This window comes from Marmota monax, unplaced genomic scaffold (assembly GCF_021218885.2).
Source record: "Marmota monax isolate L192 unplaced genomic scaffold, Marmota_monax_Labrador192_F-V1.1 WCK01_AAM20220418_F8-fsc00145, whole genome shotgun sequence".
Lineage (NCBI taxonomy): Eukaryota > Metazoa > Chordata > Mammalia > Rodentia > Sciuridae > Marmota > Marmota monax.
This window is the reverse complement of record NW_026695201.1, coordinates 4,271,444-4,285,762: the sequence shown is the minus strand read 5'-3', so window position 1 is coordinate 4,285,762 and position 14,319 is coordinate 4,271,444. Positions and strand designations below refer to the sequence as shown.

Here is a 14,319-nt window from a genome sequence, read left to right as displayed (position 1 = left end):
GTTTTTTCTGGTATTGGGGATCAAACCCAGGGCCTCATGCAGGCAAAGCTTATGCTCTACTAGTGAGCTACATCCCCAGACCTCCAATAGTTTATTTATCCATTTATCAGTTGATACACACATGGGTTATTTCTGTGAATTCTGTGTGTGACTGAGCACTATATTGCCAGCTGGGTCACTTGTGTGTCTGCACTCAGCTGAGAGCCAGACAAGGCCTCCTCCACATACCCCTCTTTCCATGTGCTGTCCCCTCTCTCCAGGACCTCATCACATGACTCCTTTGTCCCCAGTATGACAGCTTGGATTTCTGTATAACTTGACTGGGTTCCAAGCTAGCAAAACAGAAGGTACTGTGAGGTAGTAGCTAGCAAAGAGCAGTGTCATCATGGCAAGGCCACACGTGTTCTTTAAATTGCTTCAAATTCTTCTTTAAACTACTTTCAAAGTAGATGAGAAAGCAAACAGTGGCTGTTAATTTGCAGAAAATAAACAGAAGCAAAGGAGCTGATTGGGGAAACAAGTCAAAAGAAAAGGCTTACTGGGTCTAACTCTTGACAGGGTCCATTGAGGCTGGTGTGGAGCCAGGAATCATGGCTATTGGTGTCTCCATTTGTCTGGGTAGGAATATTCCTTCAGTAGTGCCGGTCACTTAGGTAAATTCTGACTGGCCACTGACCCCAACGCCTACAACATGGCATTGACTTGTAGATGAAGTGCCCCTGAGTAGGATGGCCACCATGAAAGTTCCATGCAAGACCAACCAAGGTCAGAACCTCCCACCCCTGCCGTGAAGGGGAAACTGAGCATCTGACTGTGAAGGTGGCTGAAGGAGGACCCACTCTCCAGGCAAACATCGATAGGAGATGGCACCGTTCCCTTGGCTGTTCTCCCTTGAGCATGCTCTCCTCTTGAGCCTTGCTTCCCCTTCCCCTTATTTTCACTGTACTTTCTCCTATAATAGAGCTCTCTTGCATGACTTTTGGTGTCTGACTTTAATAAATTTTCTTTCATAAGAACTGAGGTTTGAAGCTTCAGCTCCCCACTCTCCTGTGACAGTACCATTTCTTTTTCTTTTTAAAAACCTTTTGCAGTGCTGGGGATCAAACTCAGGGCCTCACACAAGTGCTCTGCCACTGACCTACATGCAGCCCGGCCCAGGACCACCATTTTTTTTCCTGGTGTTGGGATTGAACCTAGACCCTAGAGCCTGCTGGGCCAACGTTTTGCCCCGAGATACATTCTAAGGCCTTTTTATTTTTTATTTCGAGATGGGGTCTCTCTAGATTGTTGAGGCTGGCCTCACACTTGTGATCCTCCTGGCTCAGCTTCCTGAGTAGGTGGGATTACAGGTGTGCACCATGGTGACTGACCAATACTACTTCCTAAAGACCAGGATGCACCTACATCTTTTCCACTACATTTTATCAAAAGAGGTCCAATTTCAGCTCAGATTTATGGAGAGGAGATATAGACTCTAATTCTTTTTTCTCTTTCTTTTCTTTTCTTTTTTTTTGGACTAGGGATTAAACCCAGGGATGCTTTACCATTGAGCTACATCCCCAGCCCTATTGGTCTTTTATGAAAGTTTTAAACTGTAATACAGGGTCTCACTAATTTGCTGAGGCTAGTCTTGAACTTGGGATCCTTCTGCTTCAGCCTCCCCACTCAATGGAATTACAGGAGTGTGACATTGTACTCAGCTTAGACTCCAACTCTTCTTTCCTTCCTTCCTTCCTTCCTTCCTTCCTTCCTTCCTTCCTTCCTTCCTTCCTTCCTTCCTTCCTTCTTCTTCCTCTCTCTCTCTCTCTCTCTCTCTCTCTCTCTCTCTCTCTCTCTCTCTCTCTCTCTCTCTTGTGCTGGGGATAAAACCACCTCATGCATGCTAGGCAAGTCCTCTACCACTGAGTTATATCCCCAGCCCTAGACTTCAATTCTTTTTTTTTTTATTATCTGCATATATATATTTCTGACTTCAGACAAAAGCCACTAGCAAATTCAAAACAGCTCTGATGGCTAAATTTGGAGTCACGATGCCTTTATTTAAAATTATTCAGTGTGCTCCATAGCCTCAGCCTTTTCTACATTCTGCTACAGCCTGTTTTTTGGCAGGCAGAATCAGTGAATCCCCCACAAGCCCTGAACTACTTTATCCTCATGACCAGTCTCTAAGAGTCTATTGCTGCATTCTTCCCAGGGAGTAACTCCCCCTTCTCTACCAACACCAGCTTCCACTCCACCACTGTATCTGCTGGCAGGAAAATAGAATGAGACCAAAACCCATCCTGGTGATAGTGGAGAGGGATGTAAGTGTTCCATCTCCCAAGATTCTCATGGTCTCCAGTTATTTCGATGAATTGCCTGTAAGTGCCTGTAATGTAATGCACCTGAAAGCTGATGTTAACTGGCTGAGATTCTGAAGCCATTCTTGCGACCTTTTTTGTTTTCCCATTGACTTCCCAACCTCTTGCCTCCACAAGAGTGCTTCTGCCACAGTCCACTGAGGCCTCAAGACTGCCACCCAAACCCACATCTCCCCAAGATGAGTGCCTAGACACCATTTCCCAGTCCTCATGGTCAGTGAGGTCCTGCTGTTCAACTGTGCAAGACTCACTTCTGTTGCTCTGTCCATGAGCAAGTTGCTAGAAGGCAACTCCTCTGCAAACCATGTAGCTGCTTTAGCAGGTGTGTCATGTTCTTTTTGGAATCTCCATTCTCCTATGTGAGATTCAAGGCTTTTATTTCTTGAAACTTGAGAGTAACCCCTGGAGTTAGCCATTTCAGATGTAGCTAGAGACTGTGTGTCTGGGATCTGTCTAGCAGGAGCATGCTGTCTTGCACTGTCCCAGTATTCTCCAGAAGGATTCTGCAGTCTCTGTGATGCTTCCTGTAGGTTACCAAGACCTTTGGTCTCACAAATGAAATGTCTATTGCTTTCTTGAAGATGCTGTGGTTTGATGACCACCTCCTGCTTGTAAGGTCCGGGGCTCAATCCACCGCTGCCAGCACCCTGATCGCTTCCCGGAGCCGCAATATCAGCGTTCTTATGCTGCTCTGTGTCCCCGTCCTTCCCTTTGTCCCTGGGGTCGCCCCGCAGCAGCCAAACGAAAAGCGCTCCTGCCAGACCCCCTCCGACCAGCAGGGCTGCCCAGATGGAGCCCATGGCTGAGAGGCTGCGGCCACGGGAGACGACGAGAACCCAAACCAGGGCTCGGATCTCGCAAGCAGAGCCACCTAGACTTCAATTCTTGATGAGAAGATTCCATGTGTGTAAAGGGAGGGGAGAGATTGTGGGTGGTATCTTTGGATTCCTCCATACATGCCAGTCCTCTTTCAATTAGAAGGGACCATTTGACAAGTTTTAGACAATGATCTGTGAACAGAACAGACATATTTCACTTCTAGCCTGAAGCAAAGCAAAGCACACACCATTTTTCAGATCTGTCATTCCTCTTTTTTCTTATTATTTATCTATTTATTTATTTCAGTGCTGGGGTTAGATCCCAAGGGCAGTTTACCACTGAGCTACACCTACAGCCCTTTTTAAATTTTTGAAGCAGGGTATCCCTAAGTTGCCCAGACTGACCTTGGACTTGTGGTCCTCCTGCTTCAATGTTCTGAGTTGGTGGAATTACAAGTGAGGTGCTGTCATTCCCTTTCTGCAACCCAAAAGACCTCATGGTGAAAGAACTAGTTGCTCCATAGAAAACAATTACCTAGGAGAGTGACCTGGACCTGCAGCTGACTGTGCATTAGCTGGTGTTATGCCAATGTAGTTTTGAAGTCAGTCCATCCTTACTGAAAGACGTGGCTGTGTCCTTACCTTGCCCCTAAACCTGATGCTGATGGGGTTTCTGCAGCTCTGATTTCTGGCTCCCTGCCTCACCTATTGAATTTTCCCCTTTGTGCTGCTGCTGTTGTCTCCTCTGGGTAAACTTACCTAATATCGCTTGGCCTGGGACCACACACCCTGCTGGCTGGTGTACCGCAGGTGAGTCTTGGATGCTCTTAGATCTGTCATAGAGAACATAGGAAGTAGCAACCAGATAATGAAAGGTTCTTGTGGCTCAGTAAGCAAAGTGTAGCTGCCCAAGGCTTTTAATCTGGAGAGTGATTTGAAGGAAAAAAAAAGTGTGAATGGTAATCTGCTGACAAGAGCAGGATCTATGGCTAATGGGTGAGTGTTAAGAAAGAGTAATCAGTTAGGGAATTGGTAGTATAGTTTTTTGTGCCCAAAGCATCAGTAATTAGATTTTTATAGCTGAAAATTCACTTATACCATTCCCTACTAAGCCTCATAATCCTATAAGATAATCAATGTTCTATTTGCAGCTTGAAAATCCAGTCTGAGGGAGGTTGGTGATTGGCACTTACTAATAAGGCAAAACAAGTGCTTTGGTTTCATTCATCAGTTTGTTCATGCAATCTTATATGATTTGATTCGTAACTCACACTTTTTTTCTGAATCCTGCTAGACTACTGCTTGCAGACCTTTGAATCATGAGTCAAAAAAAGATAATTTTTGCCTGGAGAGGTGCTCCTTGGGGTAGCCAATAAAAACATGTTCTCTGGTGTTACGTGTTATGCCTTATTATCTTCTGCCAAGATAATAAGTACTGAATTTAGAAACTATACACAATGTACCATACGAATAACATTCAAATATATAAATCTCCTAAGTGCTGGGGATTGAACCCATGGCTTTACTTATGCTAAGGCAGGCACTCTACCACTGAACTACATCATCAGGCACTCCAATATAATTTTAACTGAAGTAAAAATTTAAAATGGCTGTGAAAACAGTTTTGGGTTATGTATCACTATGAAACATTTATGACTGTCAGCATCTCCTGGGATACCTGTAGCCTGTTTATTCCAGACCAGGGTGCTATGGTGCACGATTACAGAAGCTCTGGTGTAGACACTGTGCTGTGAGCTGGAAATACAAAGATGAAGGAGACCCTACTCAACAGAATTAAGTCTAGCCAGCAAAACCCCAACAGAACAATTATTTAAATGGAGCTCGTTAAACTTGGTGATAGAGGTGTATTTAGGATGCACCTAACTCATTCTAGAGGAATGGGGCTCTGTTAACCATACTCTCTCCCTCCCTTTCTTTTTGGTACTGTGGATGGAACCCAGGGGCACTCTACTACTAAGTTACATCCCCAAACTTTTTATTTATTAAATTTTGAGACAGGGTCTCCCTAAAGTGTGGAGGCTGGTCTTGAATTTTCTTCTTCCTTCCTTCCTTCCTTCCTTCCCTTCTTTCCTCTGTCTTTTCTTTCTTATGGTAGGGTTGGAACCCATGGCCTTGTGCATGCTACTGAACCATTTTACCAATAAGCCACATCCTCAGCTCCACATTTACGTATTGAAGCATTACTTTAACAAATTTTATTGAACACCTACTATATGGCAGACACTATTAAGCACTGAGACAGACTAGTGAATGAAAACATTGTTTCAGTTGCCTAATAGTGACCTTTACCATGAGACCCACTGAAATGACATTTGAGGGAGAACCATGGTTTGTGATTCAGACTCCTAGATAATGATCTACTAAAGTACATAATGGACTTAACAAATTGACCTAATTCAGACAGGCTATTCACAATGGTCAGGTTCTTTGGTAAATGTAAGTGGTTTCCAATGACTTGAGGCAGGTAAGGGCTATGAGTCTTCTTTTCCAGCACCTCCCCACTGAATGATAGTCATCCCTTGTACCCTCCAGGGCTTGGTTTGAAGAATGCCCCCCTTCCCTGGTTCCAAGACCAAATCTGAGGATGCTCAAGTGCCTTATATAAAATGGAGTAGTACATGCATATAACCTGTGCACATCCTCCTGCATACTGTGTTTTTGGTACTGGGGATTGAACACAGGGGTGCTTTACCACTAAACTACATACATCTCAGTCCTTTTTCTTTTTTAAAAATTTTATTTTGAGATAGGTTCTCACTAAATTGTTGAGTAGCTCATGAAGTTGCTCAGGCTGGCTTTGAACTTTGACCTCTCAGCCCCCTTATATACTTTAAATGTACTGGCTTACAGCTCCTGATACAGTGCAAACACTAGGTAAAGAGTTGTTACACTGTATTCTTTTGGCAGGAGCTGGAGATAGAACCCAAATGCCTCACACACACTAGACCTGCTCTACCACTGAGCTATGTCCCCAGCCCTGTTATCCCGTTAAGGAATAGTGAAAAGAAAAAAAAGAAAACATTTGTACATAGTCAGTACCAATGCAACTTTTTTGGGAATATTTTGGATCTAAGGTTGGTTGAATCTGCACAAGCAGAACAAATAGCCTGTCATCTATATTCCAATGAAAGCAAGTCTCAGACTGAAAAGTGCTCTGCATGTTTTTTGAGCATGTACAAACCAATCATAGGACTTACCCTTTGAAGTTCAGTATGAGCACTATGCTTTCCGCCACTCCACCCAACACTTGCACTTGACAATGCTAGGAAGCCCTTACCACTGAGCTCCCCCCTGGCCTCTGCCCATTTGTTAATTGAATTCAACTTGAACTGAGGCAGGAGGATGGAAGGTTGAGTTTTTGTTGTTGTTGTTCTTGAATCATAAATCTAAGTTTCTCAAAGTTAAATTCATGGGCTGGGGCTGTGTCTCAGTCATAAAGCACTTGCCTAGCATGTGTGAGACAGTAGATTCAAACCTCAGCACCACATAAACATAAATAAAGGTATTATGTCCGTCTACAACCAAAAAAAAAAAAAAAAAGGGGAGGGAGTGTCAATCACGTGTCACAGCCAACTTAAAAAAAAAAGAGTTAAATTCATGCTTCAATTGAAGTTTTTAAAATTTATTATTATAATAATTTTTGGCATCAGGGATTGAACACAGGGATGCTTTATCATAGAGCCACATCGCCATCCCTTTTTAAAAATATATTTTATTTAGAGACAGGGTCTTGCTGAGTTGCTTAAGGCCTCACCAAGTTTGAGGAGGCTGGCTTTGAACTTGTGATCCTCCTACCTCAGCCTCCAGAGCTGCTGGGATTACAGGATGCGCCACTGCACCCAGCTGCTCAATTGAAGTTTTTTGTTTATTTGTTTACAGTTAAAAGCATTTCAATTTTGAGAAAAAATTTTTAAATTGAAAGAACTTTTGCAAATAATTTTTGAAGTCCAATTTTAAAATTGTCATTACCAGGAAGACACTTCAATATTTTACTCCAATCCCAATCTTATTTATTTCTTCATTTAATTTTGGGTACTGGGGTTAAAATCAAGGGTACTTTACCACTGAGCTAAATCTCTAGCCCTTTTAAGTTTTTAAATATTGAGACAGGGCCTCACTAAATTGCCCAAGCTGGCCTCAAGTTTGTGATCCTCCTGCCACAGCCTCTTGACTTGCTGGGGTTACAGGAGTGCACCACTGTGCCCAACATCCAATCCCAATCTTGGCAAAGATCTAGCATTAACTAGTAGCCACAAGGATCAATAAGCAATTCCTAGAAATAGGGACTGTTTTAAACATCAAAGGATGTCCTAGGCCTCTGGGGGAACCTCCTCAGGCCCAGCTTCTAGAGGATGCCCTCTCAGCCCCACTTCTTCCTCCTGACCAACCCTGGGGACCACTGGACACAACAAGGCTCATTCATGTCAAATGTGGGTTGACCGAAGATCCCCTTTGATGACCCATTGTCTGGGGAGCAGGCTCCAGGGAAGAGATGGTGTGTTCTAGACAATGTCAAAGACGATGTCTAGTGTTTGTACAGTGTTTTATGGTTCCCAAAGTGTTCTAGATAAACCACCCCATTTGATCCTCATGATAGCCCTGTGAGAGGTGTTAGCATCCTCACTTTACAACCAAGGACACAGCGCTCTCCCAAGGGGATGGCCAGGGTCTGCTTTCCTTGCCATGCGGCGGTGCTATCTTGCTTTATCCTTGCATGTGCGTGTGCTCAGGGGAACCCCTTGGATCTGGGTCTTCCTTTGCTTTCTGCCCAGGAATGGATGCTTCTGCTGTGTGTTCCACCCCTGATGCTGCAGCAAGCCTCTTGGCCAGGCGACGTAGGCTCTGCTGTACTCTGTGGATAGAATCTTTGGCTGAGAGAAGTCTCCTCCAACTTGGAGTAAAATTGAAAACATGGCCAGGCATGAGGGTGCACACCTGTAATCCAAGCAACTCGGGAGGCTGAAGCAGGAGAATTGGGAGTTCAACACCAGCCTCGGCAACCTATTGAAGGCCTAAGCAACATAGCTAGATCCTGTCTCAAAATAAAAAAAATAAAAAGGAATAGGGATGTGGCTCTAGTGGTTAAGTGCCCCTGGGTACAATCTCTGGTGCAATAAATAAATAAATAAATGAATAGGAAATGTAGCTAGGAGTTGTGGTGCAAGCCTGTAGTTCCAACTACTCTTTAGGTTGAGTCAGGAGGACCACAAGTTCAGGGCCAGTCTTGGCAACTCAGTGAGACCCTCGTTCAAAGTAAAAAAATAAAAAAGGCTGGGGTGTGTCTTGGTGGTAGAGCACCCCTGGGTTCAATCTCTAGTATGGAAAAAAAAATTGAAGATTGTGTCTCCCAAATACACACTGTTGTTTGTTGGGTAAGAGTAACAAGCATTCCTGGGCTAACAGTGAGGCCACAGGCTGCCCAGCCCCGGGGCTCCCTGGTGTGTCCTTGAAGGTCACTCTTGCATTTTCCTAATCTCTCTTTGGATCTATCAAACCTCAAACCCCTTCTTTCTACTTCCCAGATGAGAATAGTGATACCTTCAGAAGTCAAGTGACAGGTCTGGGTTCATCAGTTAGGTGGAGGTATGTGGATTTCCCCCAATGCTCCTCTTTCCAGCCCAACCGATGGAAAGAAATGCACAAAAATCAGAGATGGAGTAATTTTCATGGTTAGTCTTTTTCTAAGAGCATGGAATGGATTCTATTTCTTGATTTTTTAGGGCACAATTTATAATTTGTACAAGAATTATGATTGGACTGGGTTTGTGGCTCAGTGGTAGAGCGCTCGCTTAGCATGCGCAAGGCCCTGGGTTCGATCCTCAACACCACATAAAAATAAATAAATGAACAAAATAAATGTATTGTGTCTAACTAAAAATAAATATTAAAAAAAAGAATTATGAGTTTCCAGTTTTGTCACAGATAAATCAATCAGTAATACTGAGTTGTATTGAAACATTTGATAATAAATATGCACACTTGGAACTTTTTTCCATGCTTTAATATTTTTTTTTTTACTTATTTTTCATGCAGTTGTTATCACTTTAGTTTTTGAAGATGTTATTTTCTCTTTTAATTTAATTTAAAAAAATGTTTGTGGTATAAGAGATTGAACTAGGGGTGCTCTACCACTGAGCTTCATCCCCAGTACTTTTCATTTTTTGTTTTGAGGCAAGGTCTTGCTAAGTCACTGAGGCCGGCCTGGAACTTGTAATTTTTGTGATCTTCCAACCTCAGCCTCTGGAGTTTCTGGGATTACAGGCGTTCACAGCTGTGCCTGGCTAGAAGACTTTATATTGCAGAATAACTAAGGAATTTTGAGTCCTGTAAAAATTGTGTTTTATTACTAGAGAAATATCTAGACATTTGGACTGGCATCATCCTGATAATTTATAGTCATGGGACGGCATCGATCTTACAAACTTAAAGGACCAACTAACTGGTGACTGCCAGAAACAGGGCATTTTGTGACATGAAGAATAGACCTTGGGGACAGTGGTGGTTGCCCCTGACCTTACTGTCACCCAGCCCCTCATCCTCTCAACTCCACCACCACTTGACACAAAAGGCATATTCAGGAGGGCTTGCTTTGACTTTCCTTTGATGCCACACTATCTGGGGAGCAGGTATTAGGCAGCAGATGGTGAGCTAGCCCACACTTACTAAGAATTTGATATGATCTAATGTTTTCTCAGTGTTTTGTACTGTGCAAAGGGCATGACCATTTCTTATCTCATTTTGAATCCTTTATCAGTCTTATCAGGTCAGTACAAATCTATAATTCCTAATCCATAATTCCAAAAGATGAGTACCATATTCAATTATGAGGGCTACTGTAGATTCTGTTAGAAATGTTGGGCTATATATGGTATGCTTGACCAATTTCTTTTATTTTTTCCTTTTTCTTTTGTTTTGCTTTTGATACTGAGGATTGATCTTAGGGGCACTTTACCATTGAGCTACACCCCCATCCCTTTTTATTTTTTATTTTGGAACAGGGTCTCACTAAGTTGCCTAGGCCTCCAATTTGTGATCCTCCTGCCTCGCTTCTAGAGTCACTGAGATTACAGGTGTGTACCACCATACTTGTCTCAACCTAACTCTTCTGAAAATCCTCACATTTTCTAATATTCAGCTGGTGCTGAGTTTTGGATAAAGAACTGTGAACCTGAATTCTTATTTCTAACTTACCTATGAGAAAACCAAGGTAATTCAAAGGGACAGACTCTTCTCTTAAGGGTTTTTGGGCAGATGGAGGGTGATTACTATAAGAGGATGGTAGGGAGGATTCTAGGTGAGGGGAATTCTTTTTTCTTCCTTTGGTGCTGGAGATTGAACCAGGGCCTTGTGCATTCTCAGCAAGGGCTCTCCCACCTAGTTATATCCCCAGCCCTGTGAGGGTAACTTTTGTTCTCCTTACTTCTCTCTGTTTCCTCTGGAGACAAGGTGGGTATATTTTAAGCACCCAGCGTCTACTTGACTTCCAGTGTCCCCAGCTATCTATCTCAGTAGGAATGGCCACTGAAAAGGTGTGGGTGTCTCCCAAGAATTTTGCATTTCTCACACCAGACAATTGGAATGCTATCAATGGAGGATTTTTTTTTTCACAATCAAAGAAGTACCACGATCATTAAGCCTCAGTAGGGAGAATACTAATTTAGCAAGCAGAGATCAGATTCATTCTTTTAAAAAAATTATACTGAGAATCCACTGTAGACCAGGTCATATGCTAAATTTCAGGAGGAAGTAAGAGGGTGGGAAAACAGAGGGGAATAACATGAAGGTCACAATCTGTTCAAGATCAGGGTTTGGCAAATGTGGCTCATGGCCTGGTTTTGTATGGTCAGTGAGCTAAGAGTGATTTTTACATGTTCAGAGGTTGTTACAAATAAGCAAGCAAGCGAGCAAATAGAAAAGTCAAAAAAGTAAAGAGTGTGCAAGAAAGAATTATGTGGTCAAAAAGTCTGTAGTATTTGTTATCTGATTCTTTGCAAAGAAAAATGGTGATATCTGCTCAAGATGATCTATCCAATGAGGAAATTAGAAACACACACACACAAATAATAGGTCTAAACCATATAAAGAAAAAGATCTATAAACAGAGATTTGTAAATAAATAGAAAAACCAAGGTTCATATTAGCATAAACATTTGAAGCTGGGTACAGTGGCATGTGCCTGGAATCCCAGCAGCTTGGGAGGCTGGGGCAAGAGGAGTGAGTTCAAGGCCAATCTCAACACTGTAGTGAGGTCCAAGTCACTTGGTGAGACCCTGTCTTAAAATAAAAAATAAAAAGGGTTGTGGATGTAGCTCAGTGGTAAAGCACCATTGGGTTCAATCCTCATTACCCCCCTCTGGCCAAAAATAGTTACCAATATTCAACTTCATTAATAAACAAAGAAGTGCAAATTATAAGTTTGCTTTTAAAAAAATTGAAAGTGAACAAAAATCAGTAAATTATAATTTCTGGCTATAAACTCAGTTCATCATTCAAACCTCTGTTTTCCCTTCCTTTCTTCTAATGTTGGTAGCGAATATTAATATTCCTAGCCTCTGTACTAGCTAGGGATGCTTTCTTTTTCTTTCTTCCTGGAATACAAATATAATGCCTGGAGAGACCACAGTTATCCTGTGATCAGAAAGCTAAAAATCATGTACGAAGGATGGAGAAACAGTAAGATCAAAGTAGAAAAATATCTTTTTAACATTGTTAATTCCCATACCAGTCCTGCCTGACCTACACTTGGAATTTTTGTTTTGTGACAAGTAATCCCCTTACCTAGTTAATCTACTATGAAAAGGTTTTCTAGTCTTTTCATCAAAATATATCCTTGATACACTAATACTGGCCTTTGTTCATTTCTAGTGGAAGGAAAATTGGCACAGGTTATCAGACCAATAAAGATGACTTCAAAAAGTGTTCATACTATTTTGCCCAGAAATTTCACTTCTAGAAATTTATGTCTGGGAAATAATTGTATGTGTAAATAAAAGATATATGTATAAGAATGTTTAGTGCAGTGTTGTTTATTATAGTAAAAACTTGGAAATAGCTTAACAGTTCAACCATGAGACAATTAAATTACTAAAAAAAGTTAATGCAACTGAATATTTGGTGATTAAAAATCTTGTTTTCAAAGAATATTTGATAAATATTAAATGCTTAGCAGTTTTGTGAAAGTAAATAAATAACCAACTCAGGATATATGTACTCTTCTTTCTGTTTGTTCATTTATTTGTGGAGCTGGGAATTGAACCTAGGACCTTGTGCAAGTTAGGCAAGTTTTCTACCTCTGAGCTATACCCAGAACCCTCTTTATACATATGTGATCAGGAGTCAATGGGAGCTGTCTTTGAATAATATGGTAAAGAGGAATTTTTGATTGATTTCTAAAGTTATTTGGAGATATATATACAGAGAAGAATAGCAAGTAAACATTTAATAAGATTTTACATAATAAATACTATATACATGTGAATGTGGATATTAGCCTTTCTCAGAATCAAAATATATTATTAAGGGATAATAATCTGCTTCTGAGTCACACTCTTACCATAGTACCAGTGTAAAAACAATTAAAATGACCCTAAGACTGTATTTAATGCCTATGAAAGCATTAACTATGATAGGAAAAAAATAACACTGGGAAAAGAAATTTGAAAATAGAAAAACATCAGTTTAGATCTTCACCTAATATCATACAAGAAAATTAACTCCAGAGATATTTAAAAATGAAATTGAAAAATTCTAGGTTTTACAAAGAAATGTACTAAGTGGATAAGGAACATCTGTAAGCCCATGGTCTAGGGTGAGCTCTTCTCTCTTCCAGGCTCCTGGACTCACATTTCCTGGGCATGGCTGGTTCTGGTGCTGGAAATCCACCAGCACCGTCCCCAGGGTGACCGAGGAGTCCCGAGGAGGCCTGGGTCTCTCCTGGGAATCTGCCTTTCAGTCAGGACCTTGGTTCTCACCTACTTTATTTTGGGGGTGGGTCCTGGGGATGGAACCCAGCTGTGTTCCACCGAGCTACATTCCAGGCCCCTTCTATTTTTTGTCTTGAGGGTGGGACCTTGCTGAGTTGCCAGGACTGGCCATGAACTTGCCATTCTCCTTCCTCAGCTCCCCAGGTGATGGGATCACAGTGTGTGCCACCGTCCTGGCCTCCTCTGCTCCTTACCATCTGACTGTGGCAGCTGGAGTTTTTCTCTGGATTGTTTTGCCCCTTCCGTTGTCTCCTGAAAGCAGTGGGAAACACCTGGTTGTTGTGTGTATTAGAACATTACCTGAGTATCCGATGGTGGAAGCATGGCGTGGGGTAATGGAGCAAAGCGGAGAACTTTTTATTTTCTTCTTCTTCTTCTTCTTCTTCTCCTTCTCCTTCTTTTTCTTCTTCTTCTTTTTTTTTTTTTTTTTTTGCAGTACTAATGACCAGGGTTTCATGCATGCTAGGCAAGTGGCTTACCACTTAGTCACATCCCTAGCCATCCTTTCACCCAGCTTTTAAAAAAAAATTTGAGATAAGATCTCACTAAATTGCTGGCCTTGAAGTTGTAATTCTCCTGTCTCAGCCTCCTAAATCACTGGGATTACAGGCAGGACACCATTACTCCTGGCTTAAATTTTTGTTTTAATTTTTTTGTTACTGGAGATTAAACCCACAGCCTCACATATGCTAATCATGTGCTCTGCCTCTGAGTCACACCCCTACCAGGAGTTTTACATTTTTCATTTCTTTTTAGAAATTTATTGAGCTAGTGTGGTGATGCATACTCGTAATCCCAGTGACTCGAGAGGCTGAGGCAGGAAGATTGCAAGTTTGAGGCCAGTCTGGACCACTTAGTGAGATCCTGCCTCAAAATAAATAAATAAATAAAGGTTAGGGATGTAGTTCAGAGACAGAGCACTCGTGGGTTCAATACTGAAAACACACACACACACACACAAAAAAAAAAAAAACACCAAAAAACAAAAACAAACAAACAAAAAAAACAGAAAAGAAAGTTTTTTGGATGAACCATATGTAACATTTGTGTATGTTTTAGTACCAGTTGTAGTCAGTTTCTTTCATTAAATTAATGATTTTTTTTTAATGCTGGGGATCAAACCAGAGCCATGACCTC

General features: G+C 41.7%; 1 protein-coding gene across 1 annotated transcript; it reads right to left on the bottom strand.

The window, feature by feature from the left end:
* Positions 1–1,957: 1,957 nt before the first annotated feature.
* On the bottom strand, positions 1,958–3,160 carry LOC124082467 (starch-binding domain-containing protein 1-like). The gene is given in 3 exon segments (XM_046428872.2): positions 1,958–2,210; positions 2,213–2,590; positions 2,593–3,160. Coding segments are annotated over 3 exon segments (1,041 nt in total). The 3' UTR covers positions 1,958–2,115.
* Between the last annotated feature and the right edge of the window lie 11,159 nt (positions 3,161–14,319).